This window comes from Nicotiana tomentosiformis, chromosome 4 (assembly GCF_000390325.3).
Source record: "Nicotiana tomentosiformis chromosome 4, ASM39032v3, whole genome shotgun sequence".
Classification (NCBI taxonomy): domain Eukaryota; kingdom Viridiplantae; phylum Streptophyta; class Magnoliopsida; order Solanales; family Solanaceae; genus Nicotiana; species Nicotiana tomentosiformis.
The window spans coordinates 60,173,142-60,200,014 of record NC_090815.1 but is presented as its reverse complement, the minus strand read 5'-3'; the positions used below and the strand labels follow the sequence as shown (position 1 = coordinate 60,200,014).

At 41.1% G+C, this 26,873-nt stretch overlaps 1 protein-coding gene across 1 annotated transcript; it reads left to right on the top strand.

Moving 5' to 3' along the window:
* The first annotated feature begins 408 nt into the window (after positions 1-408).
* Positions 409-4,139, top strand: LOC138909768 (uncharacterized). Its single transcript, XM_070200980.1, has 8 exons — positions 409-922; positions 992-1,101; positions 1,189-1,240; positions 1,855-1,948; positions 2,134-2,157; positions 3,116-3,341; positions 3,498-3,929; positions 4,074-4,139. Exons 1-8 carry the CDS (start codon positions 409-411, stop codon positions 4,137-4,139), a joined length of 1,518 nt encoding a protein of 505 aa, XP_070057081.1.
* Positions 4,140-26,873: the final 22,734 nt, after the last annotated feature.

Genomic DNA, 26,873 nt, shown 5'->3' with positions numbered 1-26,873 from the left:
AATTTTGGATATATAGTTGTCTATAGCAGCCTTGTCTGCTCGCGATACGTATTCTGCACGTGTATGTATATGTCTTTTGGTCAGGTTTTCCTCACGCATGTTATTCTCGTAATTCAGCAAATATTATTCATGTTTATATATTAGTCGCATGCTTAAGGGTGTTCGACAGGTAGGACTCCGGCACTCGTTGCGGCCCATCGGTTTGGGTCGTGACAAAAGTGGTATCAGAGCAGTTCTGTCCTAGGGTTGTCTACAGACCGTGTCTAGTAGATTCTTGTTTATGGGTGTGTTGTGCACCACACTTATAGTCAAAAGGCTACAGGACATATAGGATTTTATCCTCTATTTTCATCTTAGATCGTGCGATATAAGAATTCATGTTCCTAACGATATGTTATATTTTCAGCGATGCCTCTGAAGACTACAATCGCCCAGAAGGGAAAGTCTGTGGCTGGTGAGATTACTAGTCGAGTGCCACGAGTGACCAGGACTCGGAGAGAGTCTCATAGTGAGAATCCATCTCAGACTTCACATACCTCGCCCTCTCCAGGAGAGCTCCAAGGGGCACCAGCTCCAGCGCCCGCCCCTGTACGTTCAGCCCCTCAGCCAGATGCACCAGGTCAGGAGACGTGGGATGCTATTAAGTTGTTAACTCGATTAGTAGCTGCACATGCTCGGCATCATGAAGTAGGTATGGGTCATGCAGATAGATCCGTCAGTGCGATGGTTCGTGATTTCATTAATTTAGACCCTCCGATATTCACGGGGGCAGATCCAAACGAGGACCCTCGGGTATTTATTGCTAGAATGCAGAGGACGTTGAGGGTAATGATGGCCACTGCGACAGAGTTAGTTGAGCTAGCTTCCTATAGACTCCAAGATGTTGAATTTAATTGGTACGAGTCTTGGGAATTGTCCAGAGGTGAGGATGCCCCTCCAGCAGTATGGCAGGAGTTTACAGAAGCTTTTCTTCGTCATTATCTGCCACCAGAGCTTAGACAGGCCAGATTTGATAGGTTATTGACCCTTCGACAGGGTAACATGAGTGTTCAAGAATACAATCCTCAGTTTGATTTGGTGCCTAGGTATGCTCCCATTATTGTATCTAAGATGGAGGATCGAGTTCACCGGTTCATGATGGGGTTAGAACCACACTTGCTTAACAATTGTATGTTGGTCTCACTTTAGCCAGACATGGATATTTCTCGTATTCAGGCATACACTAAGGGTGTAGAGGAGTGTAAGTAGAAGTAGAGGATGGATCGTGAGCATGATAGGGCCCAGAATAAGAGAGCGGGGTATTTGGGTCCTTCTGCTTCGTTTCGAGGTGGTAAAAGATCACAATACCCGAGGTATCCAGCCAAGCCATCGACTAGCGCACCCCCTCAGTTTGGCGGTAAGAGATTTGATCGTTCCACATATTCAGGGTCTGGTCAGAATTTCAGGGCCTCAGGTTCTCAGTATAGGGGTGAGTCAAGTCAGATGAGGCCGCCCTTGCCACGATGTGCTTAGTGTGGTAAGCAGTATGTCGGGCAGTGCCGTATGGGGTTGGGTGTTTGTTATACATGTGGTTATCCGGGCCACGTTATGAGGGATTGTCCGACGAGAGGTGATGCAAGCATAGCTCAGCCAAAGGGATCTATAGGTGGTTTGTCATTATCAATACGCCCCCTACGCAAGGTTCACAAGTACCAATGAGTTGTGGTAGAGGCAGAGACGGAGCATCTAGCTCGAGCGGTCCTCAGAATCGCATTTATGCGTTGGCAGGACGACAAGATCAGGAGTCATCGCCTGATGTTGTTACAGGTATATTATCAGTCTTCTCGTATGATGTATATGCACTGATTGACCCAGGTTCCACCTTATCATATGTTATTCTGTTGGTTGCTAGTAAGTTTGGAATAAAACTTGAATTGGTTAAACCTTTTGATGTATCTACACCTGTCAGGTACTCAGTGGTAGCTAAGCGAGTATATAAGGGTTGTATAATAGTGGTTCATAGTCAATCTACCGTAGCGGACCTAATCAAGTTAGATATGGTAGAATTTGATGTTATAATGGGTATGGATTGGTTGGCTTCTTGTCATGCCAATGTTGATTATAGATCAAAGATAATCTGATTTCAATTTCCAGGGGAGCCCATTTTGGAGTGGAAAGGTAATACGGCGTCGCCGAGAGGTAGATTTATTTCCTATCTCAAGGCAAGGAAGTTGATCAGAAAGGGCTGCATTTATCACTTAGTTCGGGTTCAAGATGTGTAAGTAGAGTCACCAACCATTCAGTCCATCCCTGTGGTTAATGAGTTTCCCGATGTTTTTCCTGATGAACTTCTAGGTCTTCTACCAGAGCGAGAAGTTGAGTTTTCTATTGACCTACTACTAGATACTCATCCAATAGTTATTCCTCCCTATTGAATGGCCCCCGCAGAGCTGAAAGAGTTGAAGGAACAATTAAAGGACTTGCTTGAAAATGGCTTTATTACACCTAGTACATCACCGTGGGGAGCACCTGTGTTATTTATGAGGAAGAAAGATGGTTCCTTATGGAAGTGTATTGATTATAGACAGTTGAATAAGGTGACAATCAAGAATAAGTACCCGCTCCCGAGGATTGATGATTTATTTGATCAGTTGCAAGGTGCGAGGTGTTTTTCAAAGATAGACTTAAGGTCCGGGTACCACCAGGTAAGGGTTAAGGAGGAAGATATTCCAAAGACAGCATTCAGGACCAGATACGGGCACTTTGCATTTCGTGTTATGTCGTTCGGTTTGACCAATACCCCAACAGTATTCATGGATTTGATGAACCGTGAGTTCATGCCCTTTTTAGATCTGTTCATAATTGTATTTATCGACGATATATTGATCTATTCTCGTTCAGAGGCTGAGCATGTAGATCATTTTCGTACTGTGCTCAGAGTTTTACAAAAGGGGAAGTTGTATGCAAAATTCTCTAAATGTGAATTCTGGTTGAACTATGTAGCCTTAATTGGGCATATTATTTCGAGTGAAGGTATCTGGGTTGATACACAAAATATTGAGGCAGTAAAGACTTAGCCTAGACCCACGACACCGACGGAGGTTTGTAGCTTTCTCGGTTTGGCAGGCTATTACAGGAGATTTGTAGAGGGATTTTCTTCCCTTTCAACACCTTTGACAAAGTTGACTCAGAAGGGAGCAAAGTTTCAATGGATTGATGCTTGCGAATGGAGTTTCGAGGCATTGAAGGACAGATTGACATCTGCACCGGTTCTAATGCTCCCAGAAGGGATCGATGGTTATGTTATCTATTATGACGCCTCGGGCATTAGGTTGGGTTGTGTACTGATGCAGCATGGTAAGGTTGTAGCTTATGCTTCTAGACAACTGAGAAAGCACGAGAAGAATTACTCGACCCACGATTTAGAGTTAGTCGTAGTGATTCATGCACTAAAGATATGGAGGCACTACTTGTATGGCATTCATGTTGATATCTATACAGATCATAAGAGCCTCCAGCATATCTTCAAGCAAAAGGAATTGAATTTACGTCAAAGGAGGGGGTTGGAGCTACTTAAATATTATGACGTTGATAATTTATACCATTCGGGGAAGGCAAATGTGGTGGCTGATGCCCTCAGCCGTAGATCTATGGGTAGCCTGTCATATTTACAGCCAGAGAAGAGGAGAATAGCCCATGAGATTCATCAGGTAGCTACTCTTGGAGTTCGACTACTGGACTCAGGTGATATTGGAATTACTACTCAGGATACGGCAACATCCTCGTTAGTAACTGAAGTGAAGGAACGCCAGTACGAGGATCCTGCGTTAGTTCACTATAGGGATACCACCTCTTATAAGGAGAAGACACCGTTTGAAATCACCGAAGATGGGGTCCTCAGATATCGAGGACGATTATGTGTCCCTAATGTTGCAGGGCTGTGTCGGCAGGTTATGGGAGAAACTCACTATTCTTGTTATTCTATCCATCCAGGAACAACAAAGATGTATCATGATATCAAGGAGGTATATTGGTGGGACGGAATGAAAAGGGATATAGCGGAGTTTGTTGCTCAGTGCCCTAACTGTCAGCAGGTTAAGATTGAGCATCAAAAGCCCGGTGGATTATTGCAGGCTATGGAGATTCCCACTTGGAAATAGGAAGTAATTAATATGGATTTCATCGTAGGCTTACCTCGAACCCAGCGTAAGTTCGATTCTATATGGGTGATTGTTGATAGGCTTAAAAAATCAGCCTATTTTCTGCCCGTTAGGACTTCATATTCCGCAGAGGATCATGCAAGGCTTTATATTAAGGAGATAGTATGACTGCATAGTGTCCCTGAATCTATTATCTAGGATAGAGGAGCTCAATTTACAACTAACTTCTGGAGGTCCTTCCAAAAAGGATTGGGGACTCAAGTAAATCTTAGTACAACATTTCATCCCCAGACAGATGGGCAGGCTGAGCGTACTATTCAGATACTTGAGGATATGTTACGAGCTTGTGTGATAGACTTCAAGGATAGCTTGGATGATCATTTGCCGCTTATTGAGTTCGCATATAATAATAGCTACCATTCCGGTATTCAGATGGCTCCATACGAAGCTCTTTATTGAGTTTGCCTATAGGGTGGTTCGATGTTGGGGAAACGACGTTAGTAGGAACAAAATTGGTACAACAGGAAATCGAGAAAATTAAGCTTATACAGGAAAGGCTATTAGTAGCTCAAAGCCATCAGAAGTCTTATGCAGATAATCGACGGCGAGACTTGGAGTTTTAGATTGATGACTGGGTATTCCTAAAGGTATCACCGATGAAAGGTGTCGTGAGGTTCGGCAAGAAAGGAAAACTTAGCCCTCGGTACATTGGACCATATAGGGTCATACACAAGGTAGGCTAGGTAGCATATGAGTTGGACTTGCCTTCGGACTTGGTATCTGTACATCCACTCTTTCATATATCTATGCTCCATAAATGTATCGGAGATCCTTCCTGAATCATGTCAGTTGACGGCGTTCAGGTCACATAGCAGCTATCATAGGAAGAAACTCCCATTGCTATATTAGACAGATAGGTTCAGAGATTGAGAACCAAAGACATAGCTTCGGTAAAAGTACTTTGGAGAAACAACAATGTGGAAGAAATGACTTGGGAGGCCGAGGAAGACATGAAGTCTGGATATCCCTACTTATTTCCTCCTCCAGAGAAGGGTCTGACTGAGACATCACAACCTTACAGTACGTGTATGGATTCTTGTGTTAGTTATTGTCATTGGGCGTGTAAGGCCATTGTCGTTATTGATGATTGTGGTCCCATGTGGCATTGAATTATTGAGTTCTATAGGAAGAGTTGGCAGTAGTATTGTTACGAAGGCGACTCTACCAAAGTTATATAGATCCTGGGAAGTTGAACATTCCAGGACGAATGTTTCTAAGGGGGGAAGGATGTTACATCTCGCGTTTTCGTATGTTAAAGTTTCGCCTTCAGTTAATCGACATAGCCTCGGGGATGATTTTATCTTGAGGTTAACGTATTTATGCTATTTATAACAAGCGATAAGTAAGTGCCATGAAGGATAAAGGATACACGAATTAAAGAAAATGAGTTTCGTTGAAGGTTGTCGATTTGGGATAAAACACGGTCCGAACTATAATACCCGATATTTATGAACTAGTACCATACAAGGTACCACATGACAGTGATAGTATGATGTATAAGGTATATTAAAAAATAAGTAGAAATTTTAAGTAATTTGAGACAATTCTTTATTATGCGGGTAATTGGTTAATTATCGGGTAGCGGGATATTACCTAATTAATTAATAAATTAGTGTATAAAGATTTAAAATTCCCACCCCACCCCCACGTGGAAGCAAGCCACTTCCTAAGAATATGACTCTTAGTCATTTGTAATTAGGTGGCAAGATAATATGTTAGTAACAAGACACCTCCCTTCTCATATTTTCTTAGTTAGCAACGTTAGTAACCAAAACACATCATTCTAACAAGACACCTCCCTTATAATATTTTCTTAGTTAGCAATGTTAGTAACCAAAATACATCATTATAACAAGACACTTGCCTTTTGCAAAGTTAGCAACGAAATTTCGTACGAAATTCCTACAATCAGAACGTTATCAATTCCTACAAGTTTTCAAAACTTCTTGCAACCAAACAATTCCAACAGGAATTATTAGCACCATAGCAACGTGAAATTTTGCGGTTCTAAAGAAGTACGGTGTAACCTGTTCCAAGAATATCATACGGATTTTCCCTACTCCAGGTATGTTAAGGCTATCCCTTCTTTCTTTTTGGCATGATCCAAATTATACAGAAGAAACGAGCAAACACACAGTTTTCATAAATGACTCTATTCATAGAAATACTAGGGGTCTCTGTGTTCTTGATTCCCCATGTGACATATTATTATATCTTCTGTTCATATACGCAGTTGATAAAGCTTATCCGAAAGGAATATTGATATTATTAACATATTTTCATGCATTTCATTCATTTATACATGTACATTGACCCACGACCAGATGGCGTTATATTTATGTATTTATATATATATATATATATATATATATATATATATATATATATATGTAAATGGGATATGGGAAAAAGGTTACGACGTTATATACGCACCACAACCTGATCAGTTGGTATATGTTGATGATGTTTCCCACCGTGGCCGAGACGATATAATGGAATGCCCTCAGAGGCTTGATGATGTTATGTATACCTATACCTATGCATGACACAACATTTATATGCACGTGCATGATATTATAGATGTTGTATAATTTACAAAGTTATTTAGACTTACAGGCGGATTTCTTTATTCCATGTTTCATCTATGTCTTTTATGTTTTGATTTTCATGCCTTACATACTTAGTACATTATTTGTACTGATGCCCTATTTCCCGGGGCCCGCGTTTCATGCCCGTAGGTGCAGGTAGGCAAGCTGACGGTCCCCCTTCTTAGGATCCTTGATGAGTGACAGTTGGCGTGCTTTACTTGATCTGCAGCCGCTTTTGATTTTGGTACGATATGAATGTATACATATATGGGTATGACGTGGCTCAGTCCCGACTTTGTACAGTTGTATTTCTATTAGAGGTTTGTAGACAGTTATGTATAGTTGTATAGTATGTGGCGTTGTCGGCTTCCAATTTTGGATATATAGTTGTCCATAGCAGCCTTGTCGGCTCGCCTTACGTATTCCGCACGTATATGTATATATGTCTTTTGGACTGGTTTTCCTCACGCATGTTATTCTCGTAATTCAGCATATGTTATTCATGTTTATATCTTAGTCACGTGCTTAAGGGTGTTCGACAGGTAGGACTCAGGCACTCATCGCGGCCCATCAGTTTGGGTCGTTACAAATGTATGTTGGACTCATGGAATCACGTTCTAAACCTTTCAGATTGATAGAAGGTCACCGCACCCTCGATTAACATTATTCACATCTATACCATTAATATGAACCTCAATAGGATTCAAGGATCATACATACTTGCTTAGAATAACTTTATAAGGAAAGAGCAACATGGGCTGCCTTAGTTTCTAGGAGTAGAACCGTTATGAAATAGCGTATCGTTTATGTTCATTTCACTTTAGATCATGCCAAAAGAAAGAAGGAAGTGCCTTAACATACCTTTGAAATATTCTATCCAATTGTCAAGCAAGCTCAATATGATCTTCTTACGTCTACAATGAGTAAACCGACTTCGTCATCATCATATAAGTGTTGTAACTCTCATATTTGGAAACTAATATTCTACAATAAAATGGACAGCACATCCCCTGTTTGTACTACATCCCATATGTTACGAAAAGTCACCAAACTTCCCAAACAACAAAAATATAATTTACAATAAGCTCTCTGATTACTCCAACAACCGTTTTGAGCGGCAAGCTCGATTTATGATTAAGCAAATATGGTTTGAATCCAATTCCTTTTCCATGAGTCTGCCTACAACATCTATAACATCATACTTATGCTTACTATATAATTTTCAGCCCAAAACATCATAAAAATAATCTTCAATAATAGTCCACACACTTAGCACCTTAACCTTTATTGTCAACCTCTTGTTTTTCATGTTATCCTCTTCAATAAACCTAAGTAGCACATAGATAAGCTTAACAACAGCAGTCATAGCATAATCAAGCTATTTATAATAATTTCCAGCCACAACAAACTATATATATAGCCTCAACACAACCCACAAAAAAAGATAATGATTCCTTATGCAATGTCAATTACTATCTTGCAGAGTTTCACTCAAACAACTAAACCAACACATGATTAACCTTAAGCACAATAAAGAACATTATTTAATTACCTTAGGTAGTATATACAACTTGAAATCCCCAGTTGGTGTATCCCACAACAGCCCTCAATCACACTACAACACTATAGGAGTTGTATTCTCCTCTTAAATCAAATTTTGTGTTCAAGTTGGTATGTAAACACTTGTATTTTGCCTTGAAACTCTAATATATATGAAGGAGAAACTGATTATTAGCCTAATAAACAATAACAACACGAAATTTGAGGTTACTTACCTTTGAAGAACCCTCCAAAACAGCCACAAGATGAAGAACTACGATCTAGTAAGAGCCATGGGATTTCTAGCGTTGGATTCATGTTTTTATCTTATATTTTCACCCTAGAATCATGGAGGAACCCTTGGATAGAATATAGGAGAGTTTAGGAACTTCTTTGGACGAGATAAATGAATTAAAACGACTTATAATTGACTTAACTACAAGCAGGAGTTTTATACCGGCTTTGTGGGTCCCATGGGAGTTGCTTGCGCAGTCGCGCAAAAATTTGAATATCTCTCTTCTCCGATGTTGTATCGACGAATGGTTAAAAGAGTTCAAACCTAGACTCATAGATATTCAATTTGGTAGGTAAATCACCCCGTTATTCCAAGTATATTTGGAGAAAAGCTCAGCTACATTTGACCTAATGTTTAGCATATTTATGAATGTAACTTGTGATGACCTTTGCCAACTTTTGTTGCACAACTCGCTTGACTTCAAAACATAACACACGACTATCATACGAATAATATATCTCATAAAATAACCTCCTTATAGTGTTAAGAACCCTAGTCTCAACCCAAAAGTACATGTTTATAACATTCAAACTTGTCGACTTTCGACGAAACTTATTTTCTTCAATTAGTTTAGCTTCTAAGCCTTCCAGCCCTCTTGGTACTTGGTATTCATGATCTTAAATATTTGTAACCTGCACGGTAACATGATTAACTTACTTTATAAAATTTTCAAAGATGATCTTAATTTGGAGCTTATATATATATTGACTTACGACGTACTCTCACTTAAGATAACGTGGGGTGTAACAGTGAACCTATTCCTCGATATTGCGAGATCACCCAGCCCAGGCCTCTACTCGCAAATGCGATATCTTGATCGCAAAAGAGAGGCTGGCAATTGCAAGCCAGGACTTGCAAATGCGAGATCTGTAGACTACACCAGCAATAGAAATGCACTAGCTATTCAAACATCAACCAAACTCATCTGAAACATGTCCGAAACTCATCTGAGCCCTTCGGGGTCTCAACCAAACAAGCTCACAAGTGTAATAACATCATATGAACTTGCTCGTGCAATCAAATTACCAAAATAACATTTAAATCTACAAATAAACCCTAAAAACAAATGAAATTTCAAAGTAAACTGAAGAACAACTAGAATCATATCTAAGCGTCCGAATCATGACAAATCAATTTCGAATTTCACCAAATTTTGCAGACAAGTTTCAAATAGCGATACACACCTATTCCAAGTTTCAACATCAATATTCAAACCCGTTATCTATGAAGTCAACTAATGGTCAAACTTGGGAAATTTCCAAACTTTCCAAAATACTGGTTTTCGACAAAATGAGTCAAATCAATTTATGGTCCTACCGGAATCATCAAAACACCGATCCGAGATCGTTTTCAAAAAATGTTGACCATGGTCAAATCAAGTTGGTTTTTAAAGCCAAAAATCATATTTTCTTTAAATTTTCACATAAAAGCTTTTCAAAGAGTCACGGACCACATACGCAAACCAATAAACATCAAATGAAGCTAACGGAGGTCTCGAAACATGGAATTAAGGGCTAATACTGTAAATGACCTATCAGGTCTTCACATTCTCCACCACTAAAACAAACGTTCGTCCTCGAAATGACATAGAAAGGTAGTTGGTATGGTGAAAAGGTGTGGGTATCTACTCCGCATATCGGAATCCGACTCCGACATAGCTGCCTTGATGGGCTGACCTCTCTACTGCACTCTAACTGAAGGATTACTCTTAGACCTCAACTTTCGAACCTGCCGGGCTAGAATGGCCACCGACACCTCCTCATAAGTCAAATCCTTGTCCAATAGGCCTGGGCTAAAATCTAATACATGGGATAGATCACCGTGATTCTCCCAAAACATGGAACACCTGGTGGAATGCTGATAAGCTAGGTGCTAATGCAAGCTTGGAGGCCACCTCACCTACTCTCTCAAGCATCTAAAAGGGTCTGATATATCTAGGGCTAAACTTTCCTTTTTTCTCGAACCTCATCACACCATTCAGGGGTAAAACCCGGAGCAAAACCCTCCCTCAAACCATGAATACAACATCACGAACTCTCCGATCGACATAACTCTTCTGCCTAGACTTCATCGTACGAAGCCGATCCTGAATAATCTTGACCTTTTCCAAGGCATCCTGAACCAAATCGGTACCCAACAAAAGTGAGCCTCTCCCGGCTCAAACCAACCAACTAGAGAATGACACCGCCTCTCATATAAGGCCTCATAAAGAGCCATCTGAATACTCGATTAGTATCTTTTATTGTAGGAAAACTCCGCAAGCGACAAGAACGGATCCCGAGAACCCCCGAAATACATAACACAGGCATGGAGCATATCCTTCAATACCTGAATGGTGCGCTTGGACTGTCCGTCTATCTGGTGGTGGTATGTTGCACTCAACTCAACCTGCATGCCAAACTCACGCTATACGGCCCTCCAGAAATGCGATGTGAACTGTGTGCCCCGATAAAAAATAATGGACGCCGACACACCGTGAAGACGAACAATCTAGCGGATATAGATCCCAGCCAACCGCTCTAAAGAATAGGTAGCTGCCACCGGAATGAAATGCGCCGACTTCGTCAAACTATCTACAATGACCCATACAACGTCAAATTTCTTAAAAGTTTGTGGGAGCCCAACAACAAAATCCATGGTAATGCTCTCCCACTTCCACTCGGGAATCTAAAGCCTGTGAAATAAACCACTATGCCTCTGACGCTGGTACTTTACTTGCTGGCAATTCATACACCGAGCTATATATGCAACTATATCTTTCTTCATTCTTCTCCACCAATAATGCTGCCTCAAATCCTGATACATCTTGGTGGCACCTAGATGGATGGAATATAAACTCACGAAGTCCATCCACATTAGGCACACAAATCCGACCCTGCATCTGCAACACCCCATCATCTCCAATCGAAACCTTCTTGGCATCACGGTGCTGCATCGTGTCCTTAAGGAAAAGCAAATGCGGGTTATTATACTGACGCTCTCCGATGCGCTCGTATAAGGAAGACTGAGAAACCGTGATAGAAGGACCAGACTAGGCTCCGAAATATCTAACCTCACAAACTGATTGGCCAAGGCCTGAACATCTGATGCCAGCGGTCTCTCATCAACTAGAATATATACAAGGCTACCCATACTCACAGTCTTTCTACTCAAGGCACTGGCCACCACATTAGCCTTTCCAGGATGATACAAAATGGTGATATCATAGTCTTTTAATAGCCACCTCCGCTGCCTCAAATTGAGACTTTTTTTTCTTATACAAGTACTGTAGGCTCCAATGATCTGTGAATAACTTACATGACACGCCATTGAGGTAATACCTCCAAATCTTTAATGCATGAACAATCGCTGCCAACTGCAAGTCATGAACAGGGCAATTTTTCTCATAAACCTTCAATTGCCGAAATGCGTATGCAATCACCCTGCCATCCTGCATCAGTACTGCACCAAGCTCAATATGCGATGCATCACAATACACAATATAGGATCCTGAACTCGTGGGTTATACCAATATCGGAGATATAGTCAAGGCAGTCTTAAGCTTCTGAAAGCTCAACTCACCCTCATCAGACCACTTGAATGGGGCACCCTTCTGAGTCAATCTTGTCAATGGGGCTGCGATGGATTAAAACCCCTCCATGAACCGGAGATAATAACCTGCCAAACCTAGGAAGCTCCGAATCTCTGTAGCTGTAGTAGGTCTAGGCAAGTTCTAAACTGCCTCAATCTTCTTAGGATCCACTTTAATTGTCCTCGGTAGATACACATGTCCCAAAAAGTCAACAGAGTCCAACCAAAACATACACTTTGAAAACTCGGTATCCAACTAACTATCTCTCAGGGTTTGAAGTACCACCCGAAGATGCTGCTCATGCTCCTGTCGATTGTGGGAGTAGATCAAGATATCATCAATAAGGACGATCACAAAAAAAACCAAATAGGGTTTAAATACCCTATTCATCAAATCCTTAAATATTGTTAGGGCATTTGTCAAGCCAAATGACATCACTAGGAACTCATAATGCTCATACCAAGTCCGGAAAGCTGTCTCAGGGACATCTGATGCCTAAATCAGCAAAAAATGGTAGCCAGATCTCAAATCAATTTTCGAAAACATTTTGGCACCCTGAAGCTGATCAAATAAGTCATCAATCCTCGGCAAAGGATACTTATTATTGATGGTGGCTTTGTTCAACTGCCGATAATCTATACACATCCTTATTGAACCATCCTTTATCTTCAAAAACAACACTAACGCACCCCAGGGTGAGACACTAGGTCTAATGAATCCTATATCAAGCAAATCTTGCAACTGCTCCTTCAGTTCCTTCAACTCAGGTGGCATCGTACGGTATTCTGGAATAGAAATGGGCTAAGTGCTAATAGCTAAGTCAATATCTCTGTCGGGTGGCATCCTAGGTAGATCTGCTGGAAACACCCATGGAAACTCATGCACAACAGGTACCTATACTATGGAAGGAACTACGCATTAAAATCACGAACATAGGCCAAATATGATAGACATCCCTTCTCGACTATATGCCGAGCCTTCACATATGAAATAACCTTGCTTGTAGAATGGTCAGGAGTCCCCCTCCACTTTAATCGGGGTAACCCCGGCATGGATAAGGTCACCATCTTGGTGTGACAGTACAATATAGTGTGATAAGATGACAGCGAATCCTTGTCCAAAATAACATCGAATTCCACCATATCAAGAAGTAGAAGATCTATACTAGTCTCAAGGCACCCGATAGAAACCACACACGAGCGATAAACATGATCTAAAACAATCAAATGTCCCACAGGCGTGGACACATTTACATGAGCACCCAAAGAATCACGAGGAATAATCAGATATGAAGCAAAATAGGTTGACACGTAGGAATAAGTAGAGCCCAGATCAAATAGAACTAAAGTGTCTCTATGGAAAATTGGAACAATACATGTGATGATGGCATCAGATGACTCGGCATCAAGTCTAGATGGAAATGCATAAAAATGGGGATGGGCCCCACCACTCTTACCTCTACCCCTCGGGTGACCCTGGCAGGCTGGCCTCCACCTTTAACAGCCTGACAGTCGCCTCTAGCTAGTTGTTTGGGCGGTGGAGCAACCGGTGCAGGCATAATGGCACAAGAACCCTGTTGCGGTCAGCTGCTAGTCAATTTAGTGCAATAACTCCTGATGTGACCTATGCCCCCACACTCAAAGCAATCCCTCGACTGTTGAGGCTGCTGAAGCTGAGACTAACCCGGACGGCCCGGATATCCACTATATCAACTCTAAAAATGTGGTGCACTGATAGGAGCTGAAGGTGCACTGAATGCTGGCTGCTCAAGATGAATCACATGTGTACCACGACCGCCCGAAGCACCGTGGGCTACTTGAAGAGCTGACTTAATTGGCTTGGGAGGGTGGCCTCTACCAAAAGAACCTCTGCCTCCAGATTAGGTACCACTGAAGCCACAAAAATGATGGGGCCTCTTCTCAGATGTTGACTATCTATCCTGACCACGAACCATCTCGATTCGTCTAGCAATCTCTACGTCCCTCTGGAAAGAAATATCATCCCCCGTCTCCTTGGCCACTTGAAGCCTAATGCCGAAGGTAAGACCATCAATAAACCTCGTTACCATCTCTCTATATATAGGAATCAACATAGTTGCATAAGTGGCCAGGTCCACAAATCCGGTCTCGTAATGGGTGATAGTTATGCCACCTTGCTGAAGACGCTCAAACTACCTATGATACTCCTCTCTCATTGTAAAAGGAATAAACTTCTCCAGAAATAGATGTGAAAACGGATCCCAGGCAAGTGAAGGTTAACCAGCTGCTCTGCTCCCCACAAAATCCCGCCACCACCTCTTGGTAGAACTGCTCATCTGGAACGCTGCAAAGTCGATCCTATTGGTCTCAACAATACCCATGTTGTGCAACACCTCGTGGCAACGGTCTAAATAATCCTATGGGTCCTCAGAGGCTGCACCACTATTATGAAAAGGAAAGAGCTTGGTGAACTTATCCAACCTCATTAATCCCTCAGAAGACATGTCGGGCCTCTCACCGGGTTATGTAGCAACTACGGGCTGAACTATGCCAACTGCTGGAGCTGCCGGAGTTTGGTATAGGGGAACCATCTACTCCAGAGTGTGACTGGCAGGAGGTTGTGCTCCTCCTCCAGTCTGAGAGATGGGTAGTGCCCTAGAAAATACTCCGGTCTGAGCCACACTCTCCATGAGTCCAACTAAGGGGACTAGAGCGGGTCCGACTGGTGCATTTTGAAATGGGACATCCTTCTCATGGTTAGCCTGAGGCTCCACCATGGGTGCTGCTGCTGCTTGTGCTCTAGGCTAAGCTCTGCCTCTTCCTCGGCCCCTACCCCTGGTAGTGGCTGTAATAGGGGGCTCTGGTCTTGCCCAGCCGTACACGTTGTGCGAGTTCTCCCCATCTATGAGAGAACAAGAGTAGTATGGTTCAAACTTCGATCATGGAAATAAGTTGCACGATAGCGAAAGAAAGAAGTGACATTTTCCTAAAGCTTTATAGCCTCTGAAAGATAAGTACAGACGTCTCTTTTTCGATCCTCTAGACTCATAAAGCTTGCTCATGACTCGTGAGACCTATGCAACCTAGTGCTCTAATACTAACTTGTCACGATCCGGAATTCCCACCTTCGGGATCTTGATGGAGCCTAACATTTCACATGCTAGGCAAGCCAATGTTAGCTATATTTATTAACCATTTTTAACAATCCCAATCAAGTGATAACAATAAAACCGAATAATCTGAAATAAAGTGATAAACTAATAAATGAGGTAATCCAAATACCATCCCAGAAATTGGTGTCACGAATACATGAGCGTCTAGAGTACTACAGATTATAGTTTGAATAAAATATAACTGTTTGAATCAAAATAAACATCTAAGATGATATAGAAGGAAACTTCAGGGCTGGGGATGCCATGTAGCTATATCTCATGGCTCCACAGATAACTGGATCCGAGCAATCTCACTCAGTGCTACTGAGACCAACTTCGGTATCTGCACTAGAAGTGCAGAGTATAGTAGGAGTACAGCTCACCCCATGTACTCTGTAAGTACCGAGCCTAACCTCGACGAAGTAGTGACGAGGCTAAGGCGGGTCACTTACAATAACATGTATGCCATAATAAAAATAACAGAAAAAGTAGGAAATGGAAGTAAAGCAGTTAACTCATGAAACGAACTGAAAATCCAACTACCAGAAAGCCCAGAATAACAAGTCTCATAAACTCATCTCAAAATACTGAGGCAAATCCAACAATCACAAAATAAATACCACATATACAATTTGTTGCATTGCACAACCCGATCCTATCATATCATTATCTGTCAATATCATAATCCGTCCTTATTCTGCTTTTTCAATTCATTTGCTTTCATCTTTTGTTGTGGCGTGCAACCCTTTCCCCAAACAATTTCAAAATTCATAAATTATTCAACAACCAAAATTTACAAGAATTTCTACATTATGAGGGTAAATGTACGAGGCAACGAAGAATCACCTAATAATAAAGAATCTATAAAATCCCAAAATCTCAACTTTACCAATTCCCCCGTTTCTATCAAGTAAACCACTCATGCAAGGGAAACCACATTATAGAAGGCAACAAATACCACAAAACAATAAGGCAAGGAAATCATATGACAATTTAGACATGCAAGTAAATCAAATAGAGGCAAGTAGTATTTAAACATGGAGTCATGGAAGGGAAGTGCAATTTAATGCAAAAATAATTAAATGACAAATAACAATTATGGCATAGAAGTCAAATAAAGCATGTATATGCACTCGTTACCTCGCATATACACCGTTTTCCCTCATAATTAAGATAACACATAGTTCATGGTTCCCTAATTCCCTTAAGTCAAGGTTAGACCCAACACTTACCCCACTCCGCAATTCAAGCAATCAATCAACCACGACCTTGCCTTTTGAACAAGCCTCAAAACAAACCAAATCTAGTAAATTATCGATCAAATGATTTAAAATAAGCTTTAGAAACTACTCATTAATGAAAGAGGTTCAATTTTGATCATTTTTTAAAAAGTTAACAAAAGTCAACCCCGAGCCCGCTTGGTCAAACTTATGAAATTTCCAAACTTTTCAAAATACTAGTTTTAGGCAAAATAAGTTAAATCAATTTAGGGAACTCCAATTTCAATTTCTGGCATACACCCAAGTCCAATTTCATATCAACCCTAAGTGATTTCAAGTATTTCAAAGTGGTTCTAGTGCCGAGAAACCCGAAGTGCTTGGTAGTTTCTCTTCCTTGTTCTTGTGGCTACATTGGAAGAATGCTTTGTGGTGAAGTAATCTCAAATTTGAGTTGTTACATCTGTTTTAAGGTAAGGAACCTAGTACTCTACATGTATCTGAGTTTATCCATGTAACGGCTAAGTCGTTGAAGCTAGAACTTGTGAGATATCGATCGAAAGGCTTGTTAGTAATGTTGTTGATTGTTAGGACTGTTTGGGTGGTGTTCTTGCAGCGTTTTATGGATGAAAAATTTATGTCATAACCTGAGTATATTGTTTTTTTATTATCAACATTTTCCTTAATATAAATAAGAGGGAAATGATTAAAAATATAGTGTTATTAGACATGAACCGGGCTTGTCGCTCAATGTGTTATTGTGCTGGTTGTGTTCTATAAAGTTACTGATTGTTGTTTGGGCTGTTTGGTAAATTTTAGTAACTTATGGGATGTAGTAAAAATAGGGGAGGTGCTTTTCGTTTTATTGTAGAATATTGGTTTTAAAAAATGAGAGTTACAATGTTTATATGATAACGATGAAGTCGGTTTACGCATTGTAGACATAAGAAGATCACATTGAGCTAGGTTGACCATTGGAGAGAAGATTGCAAAGGTATGTTAGGGTACTTCCTTCTTTCTTTTGGAATGATCTAAGGTTAAATGAACATAATCGATACGCTATTCCATAACAGATCTACTCTTAGCAAGTAAGGCTGTCCATGTTGTTCTTTCCTTATAATGTTATTCTAAGCAAGTATGTATGATCCTTTAATCCTATTGAGGTTCATATTGATCGTATGGCTGTGGAAGAGTTGAGTCAGAGGAATGCAATTTTGCATCATGCTTATGATGAGTAAATGTAAGGTCTTCTGTAGATCAAGTGTGTACTAAGACGTGTAATCTTCTTGATAAGGATCCCTAAGGCATGAATATCTATCCACCCACATGGTAAAAAGAAATGAGAGAATCATAAGGTAGATACAAGTTTCAACAAGTAAAAGAAGGAAGGTGAAGAAGGGTATGAGTTACCCAGTTTGTGAAGATTATCTGTATTTACAATTCAGGCAGAAAAATATAAGCATTATGTGTTACTTTCAACAATAATAGAGATATACACAATTGACCACACCCATCTCAGTTATTCGCTATGGGAGCTAACAGATATAGATTAAGAGAATGATGGATATCAGGATACAACTAGGGTTAGAGTAACCTAAAATGGTGGATGGATTGTTAGCGTTAGTTGACATTTTCGAATGATATTGCACATGTGTAATAGTTATCATTCTGAGACATCCAAATAGTGCACACTAGAATAGTACAGTTAGATGTGAATGCTAGAATGTTCACAAAATTCAGAAGATAGGCACTAAAATCCCTAGAAGGGATAAATATTAACCTTAGTATGGTTCCCGTCCCTAGTAAAGAGAGAATGTTAGGCGACCTGAAGAACCAGTGAGATAGTGCAAGGGGAGCTAAAAGCGTAAGAATGTTTTGTTGAAGTTTTTAGAATAAGATAATAGACAAAAATATTAGTAGGAGAATAAAAAGATAGTAAATGAAGCACTATGAGTAAGATGTTATAAATGGGTGATAACGGTAAATCATAATACGACAGGATGACAGAGTCTATAGTCAAGTGAAGGAAAAGTACAAGAGGAGATAGGCCTTGAGATTATAAAAGAGTATAAGCTATAAAGTTATATCCTCATTTCGAAAAATAAGTTGGTGACTCTAACATGATTACCATAATTAAAAGTTAGACCCTGCAGTAATAGAAATCAATATGGGCTAGTGAACAAGATCCACTGAACATAAATTAGGGATCAGCAAATTCTATAATAGTCGGCATCCTGAGAATTTTACAGATTGCGTTTCGGTAATATCATTGAGCAGAGTTAAGCTTAAGGGAGTAAGTGTGCCAGTTATACTAGTGTCACCCTCGTGCATAAGATATTCAGTTATCCTTGATACAAAAGGGTTACCGCAAGGGGAGTACGATTTCAGTGATGATGTGAAAAGATGCCAAAGGTGATGAGGCAACTATGGAATAGTAAAAGAAGAATGCGGTAAAAAGGCAAAAGGAATGAGACTGCATTTATTCAGATCCTACAGATATGCTATGACTCAAGAACATTAGGCAAGCACGATGTCAGGGAGAGGAAGTAAGGGTTCCTGGCCGGGCTGTTATTTATATATAAATGCAAATGAACACTTCATATATAAGGAGCCAGTGTGAGAGGTAAGTTAATACCAAAAAAACACAAGAGGGGTTACGCAGAATATAGATACCAGAATGGACTAATGAGTAGTCTGTAGTTGATTCAGGAAGAGCCTAGTTATTGCTAGACAAGAGGTCTCAGATAAATTAGCAGATCATGCAAGATAAACATCGTGAACCCCAACATAGGGAATTCAGTCTCGCAGATATGACATCGTGTGTAAGGCCCCATAAATTTTTACCTAAAACCTGGGGTTTCGTTGTGTCAAAGTGGACTTATGTGTTGATGATTGTAGAGAATCTTCGGTCTTTTTGTGTTAAACCATGCATTGGGGAGTGGAAGAAAATTATTGAAAGTGCAGGGCATTCCTGCGGTCCATTCTGAGATCACAGAACTGATCTGTGGACCACAAATCTGCCGCAGAAACTTGGGAAAATATTTTGGACCATTATGCGGTCCATTATGCGTCTGCATAATTATTTTGCGGGCCGTACAACTCATCGCAGATCCAACACAAAAATTTCTGGAGGGAAGTTTTGCGGCGCATTATGTGACCGCATAATAGGTCTGCAGACTGCAGACCGATCGCAGAGTGAGGCAGGAGTGCCCAATTCCGGAGAGCTATTATGCAGTCCATTTTCCAGACAGCAGAAGCGTTATGTGGTCGCATATGCGACCGTAGATTTGCATCGGGGCTTTAGTTTTCTAATTTTTTTTAACCCGACCCCATTTCAATATATTGAAGCAAAAATCTGATATTTCTAGAGAGAGGGATTACCATAGAGTGAGAGGGGATGTTACTAAGCTTATTGATCATTAACTCTTGCTCATAGTTGAAGAATTCACAAGAAAATTTACTAGGTCTTCATCCTAGAGGTAAGATTCTAATCCCCAGCCCTCAATTTCGTGATTTTAGTGAAAATAGATAATAAGAAAAGCAACTCTTGGGTGTGAGAGTTGTCCATTATGCATGCATGTACTATCAAGGGTTGGGGGAAGAATGTAGACCTATATTAGGTAGACTTTGAGTAGTGGGATGGAGGAATCCACCATAGGAGGACCTTGAAATCATAATACCCACCTAGTGTTTGATAAAAAGCTCAAATGAGCTGGAACCATAAACCCTCTCCTAATTTCTGTTCAATTTTGCTATATTTCTAAATAGATCAAAGAAGCTAAGAATTTCGGAATATTGTAGTAATTTAGAAAGCTCGAGGCGAGGTATGCTAGCTAAACTCATCTCTTAGCATTGAACCCCACAATATCCTTGTAAGTCCCGAGTTGTTCATTATGAATTGATTATTCTGAATAAGCCTTGTGTCGAAGGATATATGTTCAATATGTATTCCAATGTTCTTGTTATGTTATATTCTATTTAAAAATGTGCTCAATGTATGGGTTGCATATCCAAATGTTATATCTTTAAGTCATTATTCAAATGAAGGCTACTATGTCAAGTTGTGTAATAAATCTCGATGTTTTTAGCATTCTTATTTGCTCAACATATGGACTCAAAGTCTTGAATAGAAATGCTTTGTTGTTGATGATCCGTGATAATGTTGAAAGTGAAAGAGATGAATATGAAGTATGAAATACGGCCAACGTGCCAAGAGTGACATTGTGTTATGGCCATCACTGCCAATGAACTGAATGACATATATAAGACAATGAAATGAGTTGTCAACCCATTAAATAAATAAACACCCTTGGAGTATCGTTGGTCACCGAGGAAGGGTAGGTTGAAATAACCTAACCCAAAAACTACACGTGACGGTGTAGAAGTAAATTCTGATTGTACCCCTTTATTGGGATGAGATTGATTTGAAGAGAATAATCCCCTTTATTGGGATGAGATGATTGCTAGAAAAGGTTGATGTCTATCCAAACGGCGTTGTGGTGAGACGGCCTAGCCAGTTGGGTCATGATCGGACACCATGCCGCACACATGGTGGATGATACGGCCTAGCCGATTGGGCCGTGATCGGACTCCGTGCTAAAATCATGGTGGTATATCGGTGCTAAGATCTCCCAATCTAAAATAATCAAAATTTAGTGGTCACATATCTGGCTCCTAATTTGATGTTTTAGTATTGTCTAAGGCTTCCATTGATTTATTATTATCCTTCCTTGTGTGATCATTCGTTCTAATGAGAGGGTGTTTAGTCTTACATACTAGTACTATTCCATATGTACTAACGTCCCTTTTTGCCGGGGGCACTGCATCTTTAATGGTTGCAGGTGGTTCCGCAACAGGTGGCATTGATCATTTATAGCAGCACACCCTCTTCTCAGCAGATTTGGTGAGCCCCACTTCATTCGGGGGTGTGTATCTTTTGTCCCACTTGTATTATGTTTTGAGGTATAGTCGGGACCTTGTTGTCAGCGTTATCATAGTATTTTGTATCCGTAAAGGCTCCGTAGACACAGTGTGTTTTGTATATGGGTATTGGGAAAGTCAAACTAGCCTTGTTGTATTTGAATCACTTGTTCAACATTAACTATGATTGTGTATAAAATGAAGTGACTAATGGTAATGGAATTGGCATTGTTTATGTAATCCTTTCAATGTTTAAGTAATGATATAAATGTATCTTCTCTTAATTCATGGGTGAGTTGGGTAGAAGTTATTGTAAAGTCTTGCTTGACCGAGGTATTTCGGTTGAGCGTCGGTCGTGCTCCCCAAGGTCGAGGCGTGACAAGCTTGGTATCATAGCCTAAGTTTTTAAAGTGTCCTAGGATGTCTTAGAATCGTGTCTAGTAGAGTCCTTCTTATCGGCATATTGTCGACCGCATCTATAATTTGGAGGCTACTTGGGCATTTAGGAATAATAACCTTCTTTGATGTTCCAGATCGTGCGATAAAGCTGATTGCAAAATTGTTCCTACTTTAACTCGTGCATAGCTCTAATTTTCAGTTGATGGCGCCTAGGAAGAAAGCAAAAATTGGTCGAGGAGCCAATTCTACCCTAGGAGTGGTAGTTGATTCTTTACTTGATGATGCGGGTGAGCACCCGAGGGGTGAGAACATTCCCCCGACTACTACACTGCCTGATTCCACTACACCTGATCAGACCTCACCAGTTCCTGCACCTACTGAGGGTGTAACGATCCTTCTAACCGATACTCCAGTTCCTCCTCTTGCCCCAGCTTCCAGTCTCGATGTTTTTGAGGGGGATCTTAAGGGAGCCATACAGATGTTGGCTCAGATAGTGGCTTCTCAGGCCCAGAGATAAAATGTTGGGCCTACTTCTTCTAGTTAGCCAGGGGAATTTGCTAGTTCCAGGGTGAACAAGTTTTTTCAGTTAGATCCTCCAGTGTTCGCTAGTACTAATCCCAAGGAGGACCCCTAGGACTTCATTGATGAGATGCACAAGAATATTCGAGTTATGCATGCTACTGAGACAGAAGCAGTGGAGTTGGCTTCCTACCACCTTAAAGAGGTGGCATGTTCTTGGTTTGAATTGTGGAGAAGTCCCGATGCTTTCATTGATCATTTCTTGCCTGCCGATGTAAGGCCCCGTAAGATTTCGCAAAGGAAACAATAGTGTTTCGTGCTGCCGAACGGGGCTTATGTGCCAAACTGGGCTTATATTTTTGGGTTGAACAATGCACTAGAAAATAAAGAAAAAATATTTGGGCAGATGAAATGCACTTCTACGGCCCATTATCCGGCCACAGAATTACTTTGCGGACCGCATAATGGTCACAGAGTAAGACAATCTTTTTGGCCATTTTTGATGTCATTTTCGCGGCCCATTATGCGACCTCAAAACCATTTCGCGGGCCGCACTCTGATCGCATATCCAGCTTTGAGATTTTTCCGAGGGAGGTTCTGCGGCGCATTATGCGACCGTAAAACATGTCTGCGGGCTGCATAATAAGTGCAAACCGGGGAAGATTTGCCCCGTTTTGGAGGGCTATTATGCAGCCTATTATGGGTTTTTATAACCCGGCCCTACTTCGTTAAATATACGATTTGTACCACTTTTGAGCTAAAATCTGATATTTTGAGGGTGAGGGAGTGCCCTAGAGTGGGAGAGTGATCTACAACAATTTGTTCTTCAATTCTTGCTCGAATCATTCAAGATTAAAAAGGAAAACTCACTAGGTCTTCATCCTAGAGGTAAGATTCTACACCCTAGCCCTTCATTTCGAAATTTATCTTAGGATGGGTAATTAGCAAAACAATTCTTGGGTATGGGAGTTGTTTATTTTGAATGCATGTGTTATCAAAGGGTGTAGGAATATTGTGAGCTAAAAATGGTAAAGAATGGGTTGTGGGGTGATGGAATCCTCCATAAAAAGGCCTTGAAACCTTAATGCATACCTAGCGTTTGATAAAATGCTCAAATGAGCTAGAACCACGATCATCTTCCTAATTTTTGTTCAACATGTTATATTTCTAAAATAGATTGAAGTTGCTAAGCGTTCCGGAACATTTTAGAGTTTAAGGAAGCTCAATTAAGGTATGTTGGCTAAACTCTTCTTTAAGAATTGGAATCCCAATATCCTTGTAAGTTCCATGATATTTATTACAAGTTGAGTATTCCGAATAAGTTTTGTGACAAAGATATATGCTTAACTTGTGTTTCAAATGCTCTCAAGATATTATATTATAAATTGAGGGTGTTCTCCAAACTATGGATTGTGTATCCACGTGTTATGATTCCAAGTCGTGATTTATGTGGAAAACTATTATACCAAATTATGTAGAGATTATGATTGGGGTTATACCTCCACCCGCATATATTGGGGTGAGGCGACAAGGCCGCTTTGTGTATGATTTTGGTATTGTTGTTGCACCACCACCCACCTAGATATATATTGGGGTGAGGCAGCATGGCCTCTTTGTGTAGGTATTGGTATCGTTGATGCATTTTCACCGTCATATATTGGGGTGAGGCAGCGGAGCCGCTTGTGTGAAAATAGGTATTGTGTTTACACCTCCACCCGCATACATTGGGGTGAGGCGGCAAGACTGCTTGAGTAGAGATTTGGTATTGTGCTTACACCTCCACCTGCATACATTGGGGTGAGGCGGCGGGGCCGTTTTGTGTCAAAATGGTTATAGAGGATCTCATCTTGAATTCTATGAATGTTAATTACAGCTCTTGATAAGATTGTTTAGATTTAACCGGTTATCTATGCTATTCTATTGTCGCCTTTATTCATCATATTCATATTGTATTTCCGAGTTCTTAAATTGATGTTTGGTTTTCATACTAGTACTATTCGACATGTACTAACGTCCCTTTTGCCGGGGGCACTGCATATTTAATGGATGCAGGTGGTTCCACAGTGGAGGATACTGACCAGTAATAGCAGTGCTCATTCTTCCCAGCTGACTTGGTGAGCCCCATCTCATTCTGGGGTTGTGCATTTTTTGTTTCGTATGTGTTATCCTGTATTGAGGTATAGCTGGAGCCTTATTGTCGGCACTATCATTGTACTCTGTGGTATTTTTATAGGCTTTGTAGACATAGTGTGGGTTGTATATGGGTGTTGGGAATGTTAAACAATTGTGTTATGATTATATCGCTCATTCCACTTTGAACCCCGAAGTTGTGTGTGTGCTTTGAGACTTATTAATTGAGGTAAGGAATTGGTATTGTAGACATGATCACCTTATTGTCTTATTAACGAAAATATGTATTATCCTTATTCATGGATGAGGTTGGGTAGATGGAAATCTAATAGGCTTGCTCGGTCGGGTTCACTCGGTTGAGCGTCGGTCGCGCTCCCCGAGTTTGTGGCATGATAGCCGAGACTAAGGCAGCCTGTGACACTGAGTTTGAGAGCTTAAGGCAAGGTATACTGAGTGTTTGGGAGTACCATATGAGATTCACGCGCCTGTCCAAGTATGTTGTATACATGTTGCCCACTATGAAGGCGAGAGTCCGCCGATTTGTGTAGGGCCTTAGCCCCTTGGTTATTAATGAGGCCGCTACAGCTGCCTTGAATTCTGATATGAACTATGGGAAGATGGTGGAATTTGCTCAAGCTATAGAGAACCATAAATTAAATAATAGGATGGAGCGAGAGAGTAGCAGCAAGGCCCGGTCCGCGGGCAATCTTGGAGGTTTGTTGAGTGGTGGTGATGGTAGGTCGGCATTTAGGGGAGGGTCATCATGGCCATCACAGTCCTTTTCCCTGTCCTCAGTTAGTGCACCGCCGTCGAGGCCCAGTCAGCAGCAACGGAGTTGTCCTGGTTGGAGATTCCAGCAACAGCAAAGGCCCCCATTCCCTAGGTGTGGAAAGATGCACTTGGGAATCTGCTACATGGACCTACCCATATGCTATGGGTACGTATTGAGGGATCACATTTAGAAGGATTGTCGTTCGTCCCGCCAGGGTACGGGCAGGGGTATGACATGACTAGCCAGTTCTGCAGCTATTACATCTGCAGCACCTCCTCTAGCTCGAGGCTCTCCAGCACCCGCAGGGCGTGGTGCAGCTAGGGGTGGTACACAAAGTTCGAGAAGACCCAGCCATTTCTATGCTATGAAGGTTCGCTAGAGTTCATAGGCTTCTCCAGATGTCACAGTTATATTGACTATCTAATCTCGTGATGTGTTTGCTCTTATTGATCCCGATTCCAGTTTTCCTATGTCACTCCCTATGTTGCTATGGAATTTGGGATAGAACCGCAACAACTTCATGAGTCATTCTCTGTATCTACTCCAGTTGGGGAGTCTATTGTGGCCGCGCGGGTTTATAGGGATTGTGTTGTCACGGTACGTGGTCGGGACACCATGGCCTATCTCATTGAATTGGGGATGCTTGATTTTGATGTAATAATGGGGATGGATTGGCTTTATTCATGTTTTGCCAAGCTTGACTTTCGCACCAGAACCGTTAGGTTTGAATTTCCAAATGTGTCAACGATTGAATGGAAAGGGGAGGATGTGGTGCCGAAGGGTAGGTTTGTTTCTTACCTTAAAGCCACAGAGATGATTAACAAGGGGTGTATTTACCATTTGGTATGGGTTACGGACATCGATGTTGAGGCACCTACACTTGAGTTTGTTCCGGTTGTGAATGAATTTCCGGAGGTCTTTCTAGATGAGCTCCCAGGGATCCCACTAGATAAAGAGATTGATTTTGGGATTGATGTGATGCCAGGCAGACACCCTATATCTATTCCACCCTACAGAATGGCACCGGCAGAATTGAAGGAGCTAAAGGAACAATTGAAGGATGTGTTAGAGAAAGGTTTCATTCAGCCGAGTGTGTCGCCTTGTGGTGCACTGGTGGTTCTATTTGTAAGAAAGAAGGATGGGTTTCTAAGAATGTGTATTGACTATCGGCCACTCAACAAGGTTACAATAAAAAATAAGTACCCACTGCCAAGGATAAATGACTTGTTTGACCAAATGCAAGGTGTTACGTATTTCTCCAAGATTAATTTAAGATCCGGGTATCACCAATTGAAGGTAAGGGAGTAGGCTATTCCGAAAACAGCTTTCAAGACCCGGTATGGGCACTTCGAATTCCTAGTAATGTCTTTTGGGCTAACAAATGCCCTTGCAAATTTCATGGATCTTATGAATCGAGTATTCACTGAGGAACGAACTTCCTAAAAAATAGATCAGAGAACTGATTCCAAGTAAGTGGTACTGCGTTAACTGGCCTACTCTATTCATAAGCCTACCACCATTAATATGCTGACCCCGTCAGTTGGAAAGTGGTACAATCAACCCTACTCACCTCAATTATACCCATAGTACACGG